This window comes from Trachypithecus francoisi, unplaced genomic scaffold, assembly GCF_009764315.1.
Source record: "Trachypithecus francoisi isolate TF-2019V2 unplaced genomic scaffold, Tfra_2.0 Lachesis_group4, whole genome shotgun sequence".
In the NCBI taxonomy this organism is placed as follows: domain Eukaryota; kingdom Metazoa; phylum Chordata; class Mammalia; order Primates; family Cercopithecidae; genus Trachypithecus; species Trachypithecus francoisi.
Genome location: NW_022681469.1, coordinates 66,903,725 through 66,922,457, shown reverse-complemented (window position 1 = coordinate 66,922,457; position 18,733 = coordinate 66,903,725). Strand labels below are relative to the sequence as shown.

The 18,733-nt window shown below is 39.0% G+C and overlaps 1 protein-coding gene across 2 annotated transcripts in view; it reads right to left on the bottom strand.

Annotated features, from left to right (window-relative positions):
* Positions 1-209: 209 nt before the first annotated feature.
* GRM3 (glutamate metabotropic receptor 3) overlaps positions 210-18,733 on the bottom strand; it is a 102,587-nt gene continuing 84,063 nt past the window's right edge. The window contains exons 3-4 of one of the 2 annotated variants that reach the window (XM_033192889.1): positions 15,096-15,270; positions 210-775 (exon numbers count right to left, since the gene is read on the bottom strand). In XM_033192889.1, coding sequence (XP_033048780.1) covers positions 661-775; positions 15,096-15,270 — 290 coding nt within the window. In that variant the 3' untranslated portion in view covers positions 210-660. The remainder of the gene's footprint in view (positions 776-15,095; positions 15,271-18,733) is intronic. The other variant, XM_033192888.1, reaches the window with a different exon arrangement.

Below are 18,733 nucleotides of genomic sequence, written 5' to 3'. Positions count from 1 at the left end.
GTGTTGCTACCAGTCAATTTCTGATCATTGTGGACCACAGAGAAGTCTGACCCTGCACACAACTCTTCAGCAGGGTAACAACTTGAGTTTGAAGTATGTATAGATGTGAACAGAAACACAGTCAGACAGTTTCTTCTAAAATTAAATGTGGAAATGATTTGAAGTCATTCAAATTACCTTGAGTTACTCAGAAAGAACAAACCATTATCCACCATGCTGGAAAACCTTGAAGGTTTTATTCTCAGTATCTTTACATTAATACAGATGCCTTTTATTTTGTGCTGAGAAAATCAATGTTACACATAATGTAACTTTAATATACAACATAGAAACTCATCCTAAATTAGTTACAACAAGGACCTACAAAAAACTTCATAGGAAAAAAAGTTACGTAATATTGCCACCGTATTTTTTTTTTTTTTTTTAGTAGACTGACCCTGTCAGACCCTGTCACCAATGCTCAGCTCTGTAAACAATGGTTATTTCCATGTTCTGGGGAAATTGTTAATAATAGGGACACTAGAATCAGCCTAGAAAGTTCTAGCACATCACTATATACAGTCCTCAAAAATAATTTATCGTACTGTTTCTAAAAAAAGGTACTAAAGTTTTTCTCTTGCTCTGTTTCCATATTCTGGAGCTGCACATGAGCACTTTTGTCTAACAGTCTAAAAACACAAGAACTGAACTGCAATTCACAATCACAGAGATGAGGTGGTGGAGTCGAGGACTTCCCGCCCATTGCACACCGTTGGCACATACATGCTTGCAGAGGCTGGAAAACAAAGTGGGACAGAAAAGTTAGTCAAGTGGGACACAAAAGTGGTGGCATGAAGGATACAACGGACTTTGGGGACTCAGGGGGAAAGGGTGGGAAGGAGGTGAGGGATAGAAGACTACAAGTTGGGGTTCAGTATATACTATCCAGGTGATGGGTGCACCAAAATATCACAGATCACCACTAAAGAACTTATTCATGTAACCAAATACCATCTATTCCCCAAAAACCCATGGAAATAAAAAATGTGAAAAAATAAAATTAAATTAAAAACTCATTTTAATTTAGCTTTGGAAAATGCTAAATGGTTAAAATGCTATTGTAGGTCAATTTCTAAATATGTTCTGCTCAAAATTAGTTTGCAACCTGGAACATACCTCCACTAATGTTATACCTCTTGGCGGAGAATTTACAAATATAATCATTGTTGAAGGAAGTCACTTGCAGGTTGAAAATTAGCTTTGGTAATCTATAAACTGATTAAAATACAATGTGCAAAATCAAAAAGCTCACTGTAATTTTTATAGGTTACTAAATTATTTACCGTTTTCAGTACCTTAATTAGTTTTGTTCTATCTATACAGGGATGAGCCTTATATAGCCCGTGAGTCATCTGTGAACTCCACTGCCTTAGAGAATGGTTTGATATATTTTCATTGTTCAAGTGGATAACTTCAGTAAAAACACTAGTAAGGGCTGGGTTGCTAAGAGCTTCAATTTCATAACAGGTCTCAGAAAAGATATTCTAAATGGATGGTGCCCTTGTTAATGACAAATAGTGACAACAGTGTTATGGTATGGCCCTGATGATGCTTTCCTTTCACACTTGTAGCCTCCATAACTGTGAGAGAATAAATTTGCATTGTTTTAAGACACCCAGTTTGTGCTAATTCCTTATGCCAGTCATAGGAAACTACAGTACTTCCTAGCCATATTATATAGTATGGATTTATATTCATTCTTTTTATGGCACTCAGTGTTCTTAGATATAATTCTTAGCTATTAACTTGTTGTTGGTAAAGTTTTATTTCATGAGAAGTCTAGGTACAGATAAGTTATATATATTTCACCCTTAATGCTTTTTCTTTGCACTGAATGTGAACAAAAGCAAGGAGCCCCATTCTCCATGGAATGAAGCCATGTAGCCAAGAGAATAGGTTAAAGAGATGGTGTTCCATTACATTTAAGATATCTCTCATACAACTCCTTGGCCTGTCTATTTGTATATACTCTGACCAGTAGGAGCTGATCCTCTGGGGCACTTGATCACAGCTCAGATCAAATTGACCAGCCATCTGTCCCATTCTTGAAGAGCATATTTCAAAGCTAACATGCAGATAAACTGGCTTCATGTTTGAATGTCCATGCTTGATAGTGGATATATAGTTGACCCATACATTTTCATTATACCTAGGCAAAATTCCTATTAAGTTCCTTAAACAGGAGCAACTATTTATGAAATATGAGATTATATGGCATTCAGTGGGGGAGCATTCACTATACTTGGGGCACTGAAGTCTATCAGCAGGTCCACCACTAGGGAATCTATAGCCCCTCAATTTTATGTTGATTACTTCGCTAGGTATGTAAGAAAATCTATGAAGTCAAGTTTGTATGGCTACCTCAAGTTACACTGGAGTCATGCGACATGCTAACTCTTTTGGAGATATTTTTTCATCTTATTAGGATCAGGTTCAATTTTCTTTACAACATGAGCCCATTAAAAGCTCTACAATGAAGAAATTGTTAACACAGTATGTGGCAGATAAATACTTGATGGAAAGTGATCATAATCATAACTCCAAATGTGAGGGCTTTATTGTTTATAAATACTTTAATTAGAAAAATTATTTCCATATATTGTATCTAATTCCAGCTTCATCAAATGTAGGTAAGAGAAAGGACAAGGCAAAGTGAGATTCAAAATAGATTACTGGAAACCTAGGAGAGCACTCTAGGTCATTCAATATGTGCTTTTTCTGCAGCCTTTTGTATCCAACTGCCTACTTGACATCTTCATGTGGATGTTTAAAAGCCACTTCAAAATCAGTGACCAAAGCTGAACTCTTGATTCCCTAACCCATCTCCATTTAGGTTTCCTTTCCTCAGTGAATGGTTTTGCCATCTGGCCAATTGCCCAAACCAAAAATCTAAAATGTATGTTTCATTCCTTTTTGTTTCAACCTTGCCCCATGTCAAACCTATCATCAGTTTCAGTCAACTCTAAATTTATGTCTAACTAGTTCTCTTTGCATCTACCACCCTGGGCAACCCACCATGATGTATCTCCTGATTATTGCAAGAGCTGCGCCACTGGCCTGTCTGTTTCCACTTTTGCTTTTTTGCAATATATTCTCTATACAGCAGTGAGAGTATTTTATTTTTATTTTTTATTTTTATTTTTTTTGAGACGGAGTCTCACTCGGTCGCCCAGGCTGGAGTGCAGTGGCCGGATCTCAGCTCACTGCAAGCTCCACCTCCCGGGTTTACGCCATTCTCCTGCCTCAGCCTCCCGAGTAGCTGGGACTACAGGCGCCCGCCACCTCGCCCGGCTAGTTTTTTGTATTTTTTAGTAGAGACGGGGTTTCACGGTGTTAGCCAGGATGGTCTCGATCTCCTTACCTCATGATCCGCCCATCTCGGCCTCCCAAAGTGCTGGGATTACAGGCTTGAGCCACCGCGCCCGGCCCGAGAGTATTTTAAAATATAAGTCACCTATATATGCACTTCCAATGGCTTCCCTGTGTGCTCTAACTCTTTACTCTGGCTTATAAATCCCATCATAATTTGGACCATGTCTCTCTTTTTGTGTTCACCTCATTCCAAATTTTCTTTCCTTCTTTTTGCTTTTGTTCTCAAACACAGCAAGTCTATTTCTCAACTTTCTGCCCTTGCAGTAGCCTTTGCCTCTCTAGGAATGCTCTTCCCTCTGATCTACTCATGCCTGGCTCCTCCTTGTCATCCACATCTGAAAGGTTACCTCAGAAAGGTAGTCATCAGCCCACTTAATTTAAAATAATAGCCAATCAGTTACTGTCACATCACCCAGTTTTGAAACTCAGCCTAGCCCAGTTGTTGCTGCCTGAGTTTTTTCTTGCTTATTATTATTTTTGGTGTATCATCCTATACCCTTGACTAGAAAATATGCTGGGGTTTTACTTATCTGTTTCATTATTTTATCCCTAGTGCTGGTCATGGAATAGACTGTCTATAAATATTTCCTGAATGATCATATAAATGTTTGCATTTCAAAGAATCAGGAAACGAATGGAAGCTTCAAGAAGGAAATAATCTTTTAAACTAAAGAAATGACCAGCAAACATGAAGCCTATGGGCAGTCTTATTTTGAGACAGGTGGGCTTTTGCTTCTCAAACCACATTATGACAATGACTATCAACTACCCTTGCCAAGAGAACTGACTCAGGCTGTGAGCTCCCCATTCAGGCATGCTGCCTTTGACATTTTAACTAATCTCTTTATATTTTCCAGGATCAAGTTGTATTATTTCTGTGCAGGATAAAAATGCAATTTTAGCGATTGAAGAGGAATAATGTGTCACAGGGATAAGTCTAGCAGAACTAAGGCCTGGGATTCAAATACCCCCTCTTAAGTTTGTATCTGAAACCTACTCTGATGTTCCCTGTTCTCTTATGGAACTTGATGTAATGCTATTCTTTGGAGTGTACTCGTATAGTCGGCTTGCCTATTGCATTCTAATGTCTTGAAAATTAGGTAGCTCTTGCCTAGGTAAGAAGGACAGAGTCTGCAAAAGATAGCTGCATGGAAAATCCTCAAGTTCTAATATAAAATAGTCATCTACTATGACCCCATGGACATCATTATGGAAGTTAACAGCTTTGTTTCATCTACCCCCTTCATAGGACATTCAAAGGAGCAACCTACGTCAGAATGTCTAAACTCTTTGAGAGGAAGATAATACAAATTCAAAGTCTTCTTACAAGAAATAGCAACAGCAAAAACCCACAAGACTCTTTCTGCAACTCCTTTTTCCCCTAAATACTTTTTAATCTGTCGAAGGGAACTCTAACTTGTATTTTTCTGCTTCTCTTTTATTATTTCATTGGTAGCTTCTGCTGGTGCATTTTATTATGAAAAAAATTCTCATTTTTGCACATGCTGTTGAATATAGTAAGGAAAATTATTGTTTTGTTGAGCTTACTATCTCAATTACTTTGCTTTTCATAAATATTTTACATATGCTTCCCATATTAGCCCATCTGTTATTCACCAAGGTAGTAAAATAGGTGGAAGGGCAAAGTACTATCATTTGTGTGTGTATGTTTGTGAGGAGCTTTTTCTATTATTCTGATGAAATACTCATGGGATTTTTAATGGCATACGTTTAGCCCATTCTCTTAAGTGTGGTTAAGCAGATTTCTATAATCATCCTTTCTACCAGACATAAGAGGCGTAGCCTTATTTCTGGCTTTCCTGGGACTTGGGGTAAGTAGCAACTATTGGATCCTCTAGGATAAGGTGTGCTTTTGCCATTCAAAGTGAAAATTTAAGGCAAATGGAAAAGGACCTTATAAATTCCACTATTGATCACAAAAGGGTAATTCACTGCTATCAAAAGGCATATTTTGCTTTACAAACTGGTGAAACATTGAAGATCAGTGTAACCAAGTGGCAGCTTTGTCTTGCTCTGTGAAATCCACTTCTCTTCCACCAGTAATGCATGGGCTAGCCAGACTTTGGAGAAAATTATTGTATTTTTTCAGGTAATTAGACCCTCAATCAATGCTAAATATATTTATTTAATAGATTTTTATGGATGCCAAGTCTGTTAGTCAATTTCGTGGCTGAGACTGGTTGCTGAGAATCAGTATTACTTTAGCAGTGCTACTTTGCATCAGTCTCAGAAAAAAAAATAAACATTTCAACAGAACAGGCATTCCAGTTTGCTTCATCTGTTCCATTTCCTTGCTTCTGATGACCCCAAATAATTTTTTCCCAGGAAGTCTGTTTGTTTAGATATTTTACTATTATGGTTGTGAAATCCAGTTTCCAACAGCTGTTTGTTTTCTTGTGTCCTGCTTTGTCATTGAATCTGTTTTCTTACTCATCATCTTAATTTTACTTGTGCTAGGGTCCGTTGGTACCATTTCAGGAGAACTGTATCTGGTAATTGATTAATAGATGTTATCGGGGCAGATGATGACACGACTACTACCCATTGGCTTGGTATTCTGGTTGTGTCAGAGATTTCACAGTGGAAGGCAAATAATTCATTATTAAGAAATATAGACTGGGCCTAGTGCAGTGGGTTGGGCCTGTAATCTCTGCACCTTGGGAGGCCAAAGTAGGAGGATCATTTGAGGCCAGTCAGGAGTTTGAGACCAGTGTGGGCAAGACCCCATCTCTAAAAAAATTTAGGTGGGCAGGATGGCATGTGCCTCAGGTGCTGAGGTGGGAAGATCACTTGAGCTGAGGAGTTTGAGGCTTCAGTGAGCTAGGATCATGTCACTGCACTGCAGCCTGAGTGACAGAATGAGACCCTGTCAAAAAAGGTCTCTTCAAAAAAAAAAAAAAAAGAGGTCGGGCGTGGTGGTTCATTCCTGTAATCCCAGCACTTCTGGAGGCCGAGGCAGGTGGATCACGAGGTCAGGAGATGGAGACCATCCTGGCTAACACGGTGAAATCCCGTCTCTACTGAAAATACAAAAAATTAGCCGGGCGTGGTGGTGGGCGCCTGTAGTCCCAGCTATTTGGGAGGCTGAGGCAGGAGAATGGTGTGAACCTGGGAGGCGGAGCTTGCAGTGAGCTGAGATTGTGCCACTGCACTCAAGCCTGGGCAACAGAGCGAGACTCCATTTCAAAAAAAAAGAAAAAAGAAAAAAAATATAGACTGAATTCTCCGTGACTGCTTTCTCTTTATGACCCAAGTAATGGTTTTAAATTGTTAACAGTAGATTTAAGATCATCATATTCATTATGCTGTAGGATAAAAATCTGCAAATCCAAGGTTTAGTTTCCAAATGGGGAGGTAGAACTGTATGAAAGCAATGACTTCTTCATTCAATGATTCTTTTCTTGTGAGACAAGATTTATGGAAAAAGAAGATATGTCATGACCCTTTTTAATGACGCATTACCTTACCAACAGAAATAGCACTTGGTCTTAGTCCATTTTCTGTTTCTGTGACAGAATATCACTTACTAGATCATTTATAAAGAATAAACATTTATTTAGCTCATGGTTCTGAAGGCTGGAAAGTCCAAGGGCATGGCACTGGGCATCTGGTGAGTGCCTTCCTGCTGTCTCAGGACATGGTGAGAGGCAGCACATGGTGAGATAGAGTAAGTATCTAGTTCAGATCTCTCTTTGTCTCCTGTTACAGCCATCAGTCCCACCATGGGGGCCCCACCCTGATCACCTTATTTAATCCTAATTACCTTCCAAAGACACCACCTCCAATCAGGATACGAATTTGGAGATTAAGTTTCCAACACATGAAATTTGGAGGAAACATTCAAACCATCAGTCTTCAACTAAATACTTCCCTCCATTTTTGCCATATCATGTCACTTTAAAATATGTTCTTGGACAGGCACAGTGACTCATGCCTGTAATCTCAGCACTTTGGGAGGATGAGGCGGGTGGATCATGAGGTCAGGAGATTGAGACCATCCTGGCTAACATGGTGAAACCCCATCTTTACTAAAAGTACAAAAAATTAGCCAGGCGTGGTTGTGGGTGCCTGTAGTCTCAGATACTTGGAGGCTGAGGCAGGAGAATGGCATGAACCCGGGAGGCAGAGCTTGTAGTGAGCCGAGATTTTGCCACTGCATTCCAGCCTGGGGGACAGAGTGAGATTCCATCTCAAAAAATAAAATAAAATAAAATAAAAATTTGCTCTCTTCTCCTTCCCTCAAAAAGTACAAAGAGGGATGCCCAATAAATAATTGATAAATGAAAAGGTTCATTTTTCTGTGCTTTTCTACCAATTCTGCATTCTTTTCACTATCTTAGTTGGCCAACATCACTGGTTTCTCCTCTTTTCTGTCAAAATATGTTTTCAAACAAGGATCAGAAACGTATTCACTCTGAGGCTCAGATAACTAATATGAGTTGCATGTGCTACTATGCCTAGGGACAAAAGTCTAAACCAAAAGTGTTAAACTCTAGTAAAATTAGTTTTAGTCTCCTTTCTAGTGGAACTAACACTGTTAGTGTCACCATTAAATTATGTACAGTATCAGAACACTTTATTAGCTTCTACTGCTGTCTCTCACTCTGGTCTAAACCACCATCATTTGGACTATGCCTCCTAAATGATCTCTTTGACTGCTCCCTTTTATTTTGCCCACACAGCCAAAATTTATGCTTTTAAAGTCAGGTCATACCACAACTCTGATGAAACCCTTCTAGTGCTTTCTCATTTCTTTCAATCAAAGAGCAAATATCCTTATAATGACCTACGTGATCTACTTCCTCTCTGTTCTCCTCGCCTCTTATTTTCACCTTTATTCACCTTCCTCTACCAAATTCAAACCTAACTTGCTTGGCCAGGTTACTACGTAGTGTCATTATGGGACTCCATGAACATTATGGGACTACATGAACAAGTCTGTACCCAGGCTGATAGAACGAGATGCCATCAGGTATAGAGCTGAAAAGTAAGCTTTTAACTTAAAAAAACAAACAAACAAACAAACAAAAACATTGAATTTGCAGATGCTAACATTCTCATTGTCAGAATAGTCTATGAACTGAATTTTGTAACTGAGCTGAGGCAGCAAATCCAGGGAGGCAGAGGAGCCATACAGCAGCTTTTATAACTGCTGTATACCAAAATACAGCAGTTACCAAATTCCTAAAGTATCTCCAGTTACCAAATTCCTAAAGTATCTAGTATATAGGGCCCTAGTTTTCTCATCTAGAAATGTGATTATTAGAATAAATGTTCCAAAGTGGCCCTCCCAGCTCTGACACTTGTGGTCACTGTTATTAAAGAAGGTGGGCTATATTTACTTGGGGAAAACCTAGCAACATATTAGAGATAAAGAGAAAATGATTGAAGGGATGGAAAAAACAGTTGTGAGACAAACACAATGACAGTGTTAAATAGAAGAAAGAGGAACTAAACATCAATTCCCTAATACATGTAGAGTTACCTATTGTAGCTAGAGACTCTATTCTTCTATTGACAATGACAAAGGGAGTAAAAGGGGATGGAATGAGATTCTCAGGAATGCTGTGGACTTTCTTTTTTTAACTTTTATTTTAGGTTTGGGGGTACATGTCTGTTACATAGGGAAAAGCGTGTCACAGGGGTTTGCTATACAGATTTCAAGTGATGAAATAAGCCCAGTACCCAATAGTTATCTTTTCTGTGGACGGTTTTTTTTTTGTTTTTTTGTTTTTTTGTGGAGGGCAATGGAGTCTTGCTGTCTCCCAGGCTGGAGTGCAGCGGCATGATCTCGGCTCACTGCAGCCTCCACCTCCTGGGTTCAAGCAATTCTCCTGTCTCAGCCTCATGAGTAGCTGGGATTATAGGTGCGCACCACCATGCCTGGCTAATTTTTGTATTTTTTTAGTAGAGATGGGGTTTCGCCATATTGGCCACGCTGGTCTCGAACTGCTGACCTCAGGTGATCCACCTGCCTCAGCCTTCCAAAGTGCTGGGACTACAGGCATGAATCACTGTGCCTGGCCTCTTTTCTGTGAAATTTCTAAAGGGAAAAATAGATTAACATTTATGTGGTTTGGATGCTTTGGGTATATTCTCCATGAAAGCAGCTGGCTTGACTTGCTGAATACTCTAGTTCTTCCTGCACTGCCCATTGAAGATTTATGTGTATGAGATACCTGTGGCAAGAAAGACCATCAATTCAGTCTGTATTGCTAAATACTTTGCTACTTTTCCTGGTCAGGCTAGTACATAGTGTCATGTGGGGCTCCCTGAACTTAGAGTACAGGCACATGATGCTGTTTTTCAGGAGTTGAACTGTAGAGAAGAAGCTTGGGCATTACGTGTTATGCTTTTATTTTATAAAGTCATATTCAGACTTCAACAATGGCATGCCCCCTGCTAACTAGGCCATTGTCCCTTTTTAACTAGGCCAAAGTCTGGTCTCATGTGCTTGCTTTCTGTGGTTGTAGCTGTGTGGAAAATGATGCCATGACTCTAGAAGAGTGTTCACTTAATTTTTTTATACCATCACTTTCTTTTTATAATGTGAAGAAACTTTGTGATAATAAGTAATTGTATTAATTGAACGGCTCACACATTACCACCTAAACAAGTGACTTTCTTGGCAGAGAAAATCAATCTCCATATCCCTACAACTCCTTGGGGACCAAAATCTGGGCATCATTACGTAGTTGAAGTTTCTGGACTGATTTTCATGATAATGACATACATACATCTGAACAATTGCCATGAGCAAGAGACACATATCCTTATAGGACCGAGTCTGGGTACATAATAGGTCTGAAGACTATGGTGCACACTTCATTTTTCACCTCTCTCTCCCCAGTCTATGCTGATACAAAATCATATTAGTGTCAATATTCTCACCTGCATGACTGCTATAGGGTTTTATGCTATGTAACTTCGTGTGTACTTCCAGCTTTTCTCTTTAAATATTATGCAGTTCTACTTACATTCCCAACATATGTTATTGATTGCCTGTCCTTAGGAAGGCAATCTGGGAATCCCTTTTGCTTCTAGAGCAGAAGGGAATAAAAATGACCTCTTTTTCATCCAGACACAAAGGATATTTGCTGATGTGTGTGGGTGTGGGAGTAGAATTAAAAGTACGAGTTTAGGATTTCAAGGTCTCTGAGTTATATTGCCATTAGAAAGAGCATGCCCACTTTTAGTAAATGTTTTCTGAGTGGCCAGGTTCTTCTATGCTGGAAATGCCTTCCCTGAAAGTTCCAGAGGGAGCCTGGGAAATCACTGCATGGGGATATGGCCATTGGCATTATGAAGCAAAGGGTGGAAATTCAGAATGCCACTCTGTCTCTGAAACCCTGCTTCCTCATGATGGGCTAGAGAACCTCCTTGCACTGACTGCACTGATATCAGTGGATGAAGTAGACAAGGATGGTTTGGGTAGAGGTTCTCAAAATATTTCCCTTGGACCACTTCTATTGAAACAACTGGGGTATCTGTTATAAGCCAGATTTCTGGCCTTTGCCCCAGACCACATGAAACAGAATATCTGCGGGTGGGACCAGGGCATCTCCATTTCAAAGGAGTTATTTTTCATACACAAATATCTGGGAATCATTGATCCATGGGTATTCTTAATGGAGAAAAATTAAGGTTTCATTTTTTTTTTTACTCTTACTTCTACTATCTACAGTTAATTAGGCACAACTTTAATTGTACTCTTACACATAGCAATATGTAAAACTTTTCAGTTTTCCAAGATGTTGTTAACCATGTTCATTCTTTCATGTCTGCTACTGAGTTTGGTCATGCTTTTCCAGTTTTTTTGGAGCAACCGGTCAGCTTTAAAAATTCAATACCAATACTCTTTCTGCTATCAACCACCTTGGCTGCCATCAGGAGGCTCTCCTAGGTTCCAAAGTAATGTGGTATTTCTCCTACTCTCTTGCCAGAGAACTAACTTGGAATTGATATGGTTGTACTTTCCAGTTGGGGTGACTTCTTGGTATCTACAGGATTGTGTCAAGTCACTGTAATTCTTGATAAGATGCAGTACTGGATTAATTGGGGATTTGGAAAGTGTGGCATAATTAAAATGGTCACAGACTCTTTGAGAGGTGGGGTCTATGCACCTCCCCTTGAATCTGAGCTTTGATAAGTAAGTATGGTACCAATTATGCTATACCAGTTTCCTGGCCAAGCCAGGTTTTACTTCCTTTTTTCATGGAATATGCTCTTTAGGAGCCAACATGGACAGGCTTCCTGCCAGGATGCCAGGAATAAGAGTGAAAGCATCATGGCTCTTCCAGATCAGCTCCATCTCTGCTTAAAACCATGGAAGAACCTCAGCCTCATGGAGCAGGTGAACCAAGCCCTGTCTGAATTCCTGACTTGTAAACTGTGAGAGATAATAATAAAAAGAGGTATTGTTTTAAGCCTTTAAGTTATGGAGACGTTTGTTATACAGGAATAGATAAAGTGGAGGAAACGAGATAACCCTATTTCCATATTAGCTTACTCTCATCTCTACAGTGGGTTGTTTTTACTTCTGAAGAGAAAGTCAGCAAACCAGCAGCAATATTAACAATCGCCCAATGAAATAAAGTGCTAACATTATACTCACTGGAAGAACATAAATCGTGTACAACCCAAGAAAAACATATGCTTTATCTAATGAACTCAGAGCAGTTTAAGGAATGTTCTTGATTTCTAAAGCAACATACTTCCTAGTATTTAGGAGGGAAATGGATATAAATTGAACTGAATATACAATAGAGGAAACAGATACTAAGATATTAAATAATTGCTTCAATTCCTACCAAAGTGGGTCAGTAACATGTTCATACACAGAACTAAATTCTATAGACCACTGGCCTTTAAACATCTTTGATTGTGATCTATAGAAATAAATACATTTTACCCAGACCTGGTACACATATACATATAACTCTTCATGACTTACCTTTCATGCCTTACCTTTATTACATGTAATGCATTCTAAGATTTTCTATTTCTTTCTTTTAAAAAACACTGGCCAAAGATACTAGATTTCATGACCCAATAATGGCTTACAGTCTACAGTATGAAAACCACTGTCCTAGACACCAGGTTTCATGGGGCCAGGGATTCTGTCCTATTCATTACTGTGTACACAGTGCTTAGAAATTTTTGGTGTGTAGTAGGTACTCAATAATTTAATGAATGAATAAATTTCTTGATATGAAATACTTCCAACTTATTAAAATGGGAAGGATTTTGATTGAAAGTCAGGAAATCCAGGGTCAACTCTTGACTCGTATCATTGTATATCCTTGAGAAGTAACTTCAATTCTCAATTTTCTTACCTATAAAATAGAACTTGTGATATCTGGTACTCATGAGGATAAAATGAATTCATGAATATACAACTACTTTGAATAAAAGATGTAAAAATGCAAATAACAGGTGAATGTATTTGTTACTTATACACGTTAAAATGCCAAGAGATGTTATATAAAATCTTCACTTTGTTACATGGTACTACTTCATTGATTTGGATTAATTAGGGAAATATTGCTGAAACAATGAGGTCTGAATGTAGACCTTTTAAAAAAAAAAGTTTATAATTTTATTAACAAAACATTCCAAAAATGTTGTTCAAACACCTGTCTTCAAGTACTAATTGGGTCACTATCAGATTAGCATACTGAGTAGTAGTTTAACAGTTCTGCTGTGGTTGCAGTACATTGGTTTTATGTAAATGGATATTTCTGAATTTCTAACAAGAGACCTGATTGGAGAAAGTGCCCTTGCTATCCCTTCTGGAATTTATTAATTCCCAGCATATGCATTAGAAAATTCTGCCATTTCTAAATTACTGAGGTCTGGATATATGCAATTTTGAATAATTTCTATATGGAAGACTTATGGACTCTGCTAAATTGTTCTAATAACAAGCAAAAGTTCTGAGCTAGCAATGAGACAATTTTGCTGGGATAACCTTCTTTTTATTCTCTCTGCAAAGTCTGCCAAGGACCTAGCATCAGGAGAACTTTTCCAGCTTGCTCTCTAGGAGAGGCTGCATGATACAGTGGTTAGATGCACTGGCTTTGAAATCACAGGAACTGACTCTAAATTCTGGTTCTACCATTTTTAAAGTGTGTGACCCTGGGTGAGTTTCTTTACCTTAAGGGGTTAGAGCATTGAATAAAACAGCACACACATGAACACACGTGTGTAAAGTATTTAGCACGGTGCCCAGCATATGAAAAGCACTCAACAAATGAAAGTTCCTGTTAACTGTTGTTAATATTTTTATAAGTTATTGACAGTTCTCTCTGGTCTGGACTAGGTAGCTGTTAAGATTAGTCTGCTAGAGAAGAGCTTTGTTTGCTCAAGAAATAAACATATTTTGCTAAGATCCGTGGAAAATGATCTCACAGGCTTTGCCATACCCTGAAACTCAACTTTTGTGACACGTTGGAGTTTAGCTGGAAAGACATGAATGTGCAGCCTATCCCGGAACGCATGCTCTCAGCCTGTCAGTCTTCCCTCAGTTTCCTGGGGGAAGGGCTGCCCTGTTAAATTCTGTACTTTGGTGGAGAAATTGGGGCACTTATGTGATTGCTGACCCTGTGATGCTGAGTTATTTTGAAGTATCCTTTCTAATCAACTCGAGGCAAAATTGTGAAGCAGTCATTTGTCTCTGTCACTTTCTGTCCTCCCTCCCCGTCTCATGGCTCCAGTTCTTTTCTTCCCCCTCATCCAGTGTCAGTGAATTGCTTCTACTTCATACCACAAGTTAGCTGAAAATGGCTTAAAAGGTTGTCCCCTTCAGGTACATTTGTGCTTTAGAGAACTCTAAAGAATTAAATCAATGATTCTCTGTGGATAGTGTTTCAAACATTTGCAGGCCAGTAGCAGAGAGAATTTGGGACTGGGAACTATTCTAGTATCCTTCAGTTCACACTGCCTTCTCAGCTGAGAAAACATTGTGTCATTGAAGTAGGAGGAAGATCTATTCCAGCATTTTCCAAGGTGTGTTCCACGGGATGTTAGTTTTACTGTGATAAAATATTTTTAAAAGTATTTTAACTTTGTTAATTTTTAACAAAGTTAAACAGGTTTTCTTGTGTAGAGATTCTCAAAACCTATAACACACTCATGTTAAAGGAAATGCTATAAACTTCCAAGGGGGAATTAGGAATGCAGCATTTTTCATTGTATTTTATTATCTTCCTCTTTTAATTTTTCATCCTTTGGCATCTGTGTGACATGGAATATACTTTATAAAACACCAATCTAGTCCAGTCCCCTATTTTAATTAGTAAAATGAGGCAGAAAGCAATAGAGTGACTCGTTCGAAGTTATCGATTAAATTGACTCCAGAACAGGACTAGAGACCAGGTTATCTAACCTCACAACATGGTCAAACCCCTAATCGCAGCTATGGATTTAATGTCTTTGTTCCCTGCTAGACTGTATGTACTGCCCAAACAGAAACTTTGACTTGTTTGCTCCTTACTGCATCCCCAGCACCTAGCACAATACCTGACTCACAGTGTTCAAATCCATACTTAGTAAAATCGAATTGAGATTGTCCACGGGGACAGACATGTGTTGCCTGTTCTTGGCAGGCTGGTCCTGACTACAGTGCTACATATGAAGGAGTTAGTGCTGAGTTCCATACTTACACTGAGAGTATGTGGTCCCAGTTCCACTGACACTGAACCTGTTGAGGTGCAGTCTGTGTGTGACAACATTCTTCTGGGGTTGAAACAGGATGATGTGAACCTTGGGTGCAAACAAACAGCCCAAGACCACAAAGCCACTCAGGCTGACAGAGATGCACATGGTTGTCGTCTGCACCTACAAGAGAAGGTTGGCTAGTAAGTGTCTGGCTGTACATTCAGTCAAATGGCCAACTAAAGAGAGTGCTGAAACAAGACCAAAATGAAAAACCCAGAATAATCGACAGCTCTATTCTGATTATAGCCAAATCAGTACAGAAATTGTATTGAATCTTCTATGTTTGGGGTCTTGGAAATATTGCTTAGGATTTGTAAGCAAACACCATTTGTGTGGGGTGCTTTTGAATGCTTGCCAAGACTTCGCATGGATTTTCTTGTTTGTTTTCTTTATATTTTTATAAAGATATTTCTGTAAAACCACAGAAGTTGGAATCTTAAATAGTAAAACATATTCAATGATGAAGTGGCCAGATTGCTGGTGATTTCAGTCTATGAACTTGGCTTTTTAAAGGTTTAAGGTTATTATAAACAAATTTGTTTTTCTTTTTTATATTTTTCTATCTCCCTTGCTTGCTGGAAGCTCTACCTATCAACTACTGGTTTATCCTGTTCTTTGTTGGGGATCACTATCAGCTTTCTTCTGTGGTACCTTTGTTTTGCTTATCTTGTTGGCATCTCTCTGGAATTTTGATTCATCAGTACTCACTGTTCAATCTTCATGTTCTCTAGTCTTCTATACACCCATTCTTGACAGATAATTTTGACTTCTCCCTCACTGTTTTCCCTGAAAGTTCCCCAGAACCAGGGTTTATCATGTCTTCTCATTCTCATCCCAGAGTAACTTTAGATTTGTTTTCCTTTCCCCTTAGGCACATGCTATTATAAAGTAGCATAGTTTCAAATGCCCCAAATGACTTTAGGCATCTATGAAACATTTCTGTAAAGTCTCTGACCTTCCTCTCTAACCAAGGAAAGCTGAAGACTGAACACATAACTGGAGAAACCATATAATTTTAGAAGGCTTCATTTTACCTTTGATTTTAAAAAAAATTCAGGTTGCCCTGTGGCATAATTATTTAGACCTTGTTTGCTTTGAATCCTGAAAGCATAATCCATCCTCATCATTTTAAAGTTCTTGTCTCTCTTAACTATCCCAGTGCTCTCCGCCTTGGGGCCGCTAATCGCAGGCTCCTTTCTTGTCAGCTTCTCAGAAAACAAGCTGCTATCTGACTCTGTGATGCAAAAGCCTTCATAAATATGGGACAATTTGTTTTCTACATATATGTACAATATGATGTTAGAATTGTCCTCTTTCTGCCTCAGTTGCTGCCTCTGACTCTGAAGTCAGTGTGAAGGATATCAGAGATCATGGGAGGGGAAGACAAATCCAAATTTGCAAGATTTCCAGGAAACCTTTTCTGAAAGCATTTCTATAACCCTTGAAACTACTCACACACTTTAAGATATTACAAGAAGAGGTGAGAAGAGGCTTTTAGGGGGAGGGGATCTTGGGCAAAGCTATACTGTGATTTTTGTCTCCTCGCTGAAGCAAGGAATGCTTCAGTGTGGCCATTTACAAAAAGTCAGGTGTTTCTGCAGGAAGAGGATGCCCTGAATTGGGACCTGATTCCTGCCTTGGAAATCAAGAAAGTGGTGAAAAGGCTCATTGCTCTAGTGGCATTGCATAAAACTTGCAACTGTCTTGGGGTAGTCCTTTGTTCTGAGAATTTATCAAAGCAAAGGCTATGTGAATGGTATGCATGGACAAGATGGGCCACACAAGAGCCATTATGCATGGTCTTGGGCCTATGTCTTGGCCTGGAGACCTTCACAGAAAGAGGCTCGGGGTAGGATAGCTGGATGCCCTGAGAATGAGCATGGAGCCACCAGAGACAAATCACAAAAGAGAACTGCCTGTCAACTCACTCAAGGTCCTTCAGGGGAAAAGGCCAGAGGGTAACTTCTAAAGATCATGTGAAAAATGAAAACACCCTCTAGTTATCTTCCAGGAATCTGAAGGATGTATCTTTCCATGTGTGGACTTAGAGATCATAAAGTCATCTAGCCACGAAGAACTATCTTACTGCTTCCTTATTACTCTTTAATCAGGGCTGAGAGGGGAGTAGCAACTGGTGGATTGGGGAACATGAGCACCAAGGAAGATGCCAAGAGGACACAGTTTTGATTATTTTATAGGATTAGATATTTTAATTTCTTAATAAAGACAATTTTCAATTGAAAATGATGGTAGTACCGTATGTTACCTAAAAGCATATAAATTCATGGGTCTACCAAGGTCATGAACGTTTTTTCTCATTGTGCTATCCCCAGCACCAGAATGGAGCCTCGCATGTGGTGAACATTTGGTGTTTGAATATGTGCACAGGAATTTCCATCCCAGGGTGGGGGATGATTACCCTTGCTAAATACTGAAGAGATAACGGAAGGAGCATTAAAGTTGTATTTTTATCATAGTTTGTGCACCATGTTTATTCAGCATACCTGTTATAAATTTGAAATACCTTTTATTACAAAGCCCAAATATCAGTCTCATAGTTTCAGTTATCCAGTTCCATCAGTAAGTCACACTATTAAAAGTCTGCTTTTATCTGTAATTCTGTGTTCTGACCCTTTGAATACTACCAGCTCACGATGCTCTGTTTTCATCTTTGTCGAACTCACAGCAATGCTTGACACAGTTAATCACTTCCTTCCTTTTGGATTCCTGGACACATCTTTCCCTTAGTGGTTGTTCTTTGTCTTAGTTATCTATTCTACTTGAACTTTAAGTGCTGGACTTCCCCAGAGCTCAGTTGTGAACTCTCTTTCTTCACCATCCCATTGAGTTTCATGGCTTAAATATTGATGATGTCCAAATCAATTATTACTGGTTTTGACCTATACTTTGGGCTTCTAGGATTAAATATTCAACTGCCATCATGACATATTCTTTTGGTAATGAAATAGGCATATCATAATAATGTAATCCAAATTTGGTCCCTTTCTCCAAGTGTCACTGTTTGAGTAAGTGACACCAGATGCCACCCAGTGTGCAAGCCAAAGACCATCCTTGATTTTACCATTAACACCCATACATCCAGTCCAACAGCAAATTCTGTTGGGAAATTATTCTACATGAGCTTCTCATGTTATTTTGTGAGCAAGGCTCTGCCTTTGTTCCAGAATGTCTTTTCAAGGATTCTGTGTAGCAAAGAGCTTTAGAAGATAGAGACAGTGACTACCTCTAGAACAAAGGGCAGCATACTATTCATTATAAAAGATTCAGGTTCCCTAGTCTCAGAGTTCCTCTCCTGTGATGTAACCCACTGATGGTACAGGGGTCACCTGGATTACTTTGTGTAGCCCTGTGAGAAGTGGCACTCAGGAAATCTGTGCAAATGCTGACACTCTGGCTACTACTATTGCTGTGAGTCATAAAGTTCTTTTTGCTAGCATTAGTAAAACTGTGGTAGGCTAACTTGTTGCCTTGTAAGTATAGTAAAATCTCAGGCACTACAGTCTTTGACAGTTTTGACAATGAGGAAAGAATGCCAAGAGACACATGGCTTTTTCAGAAAGAA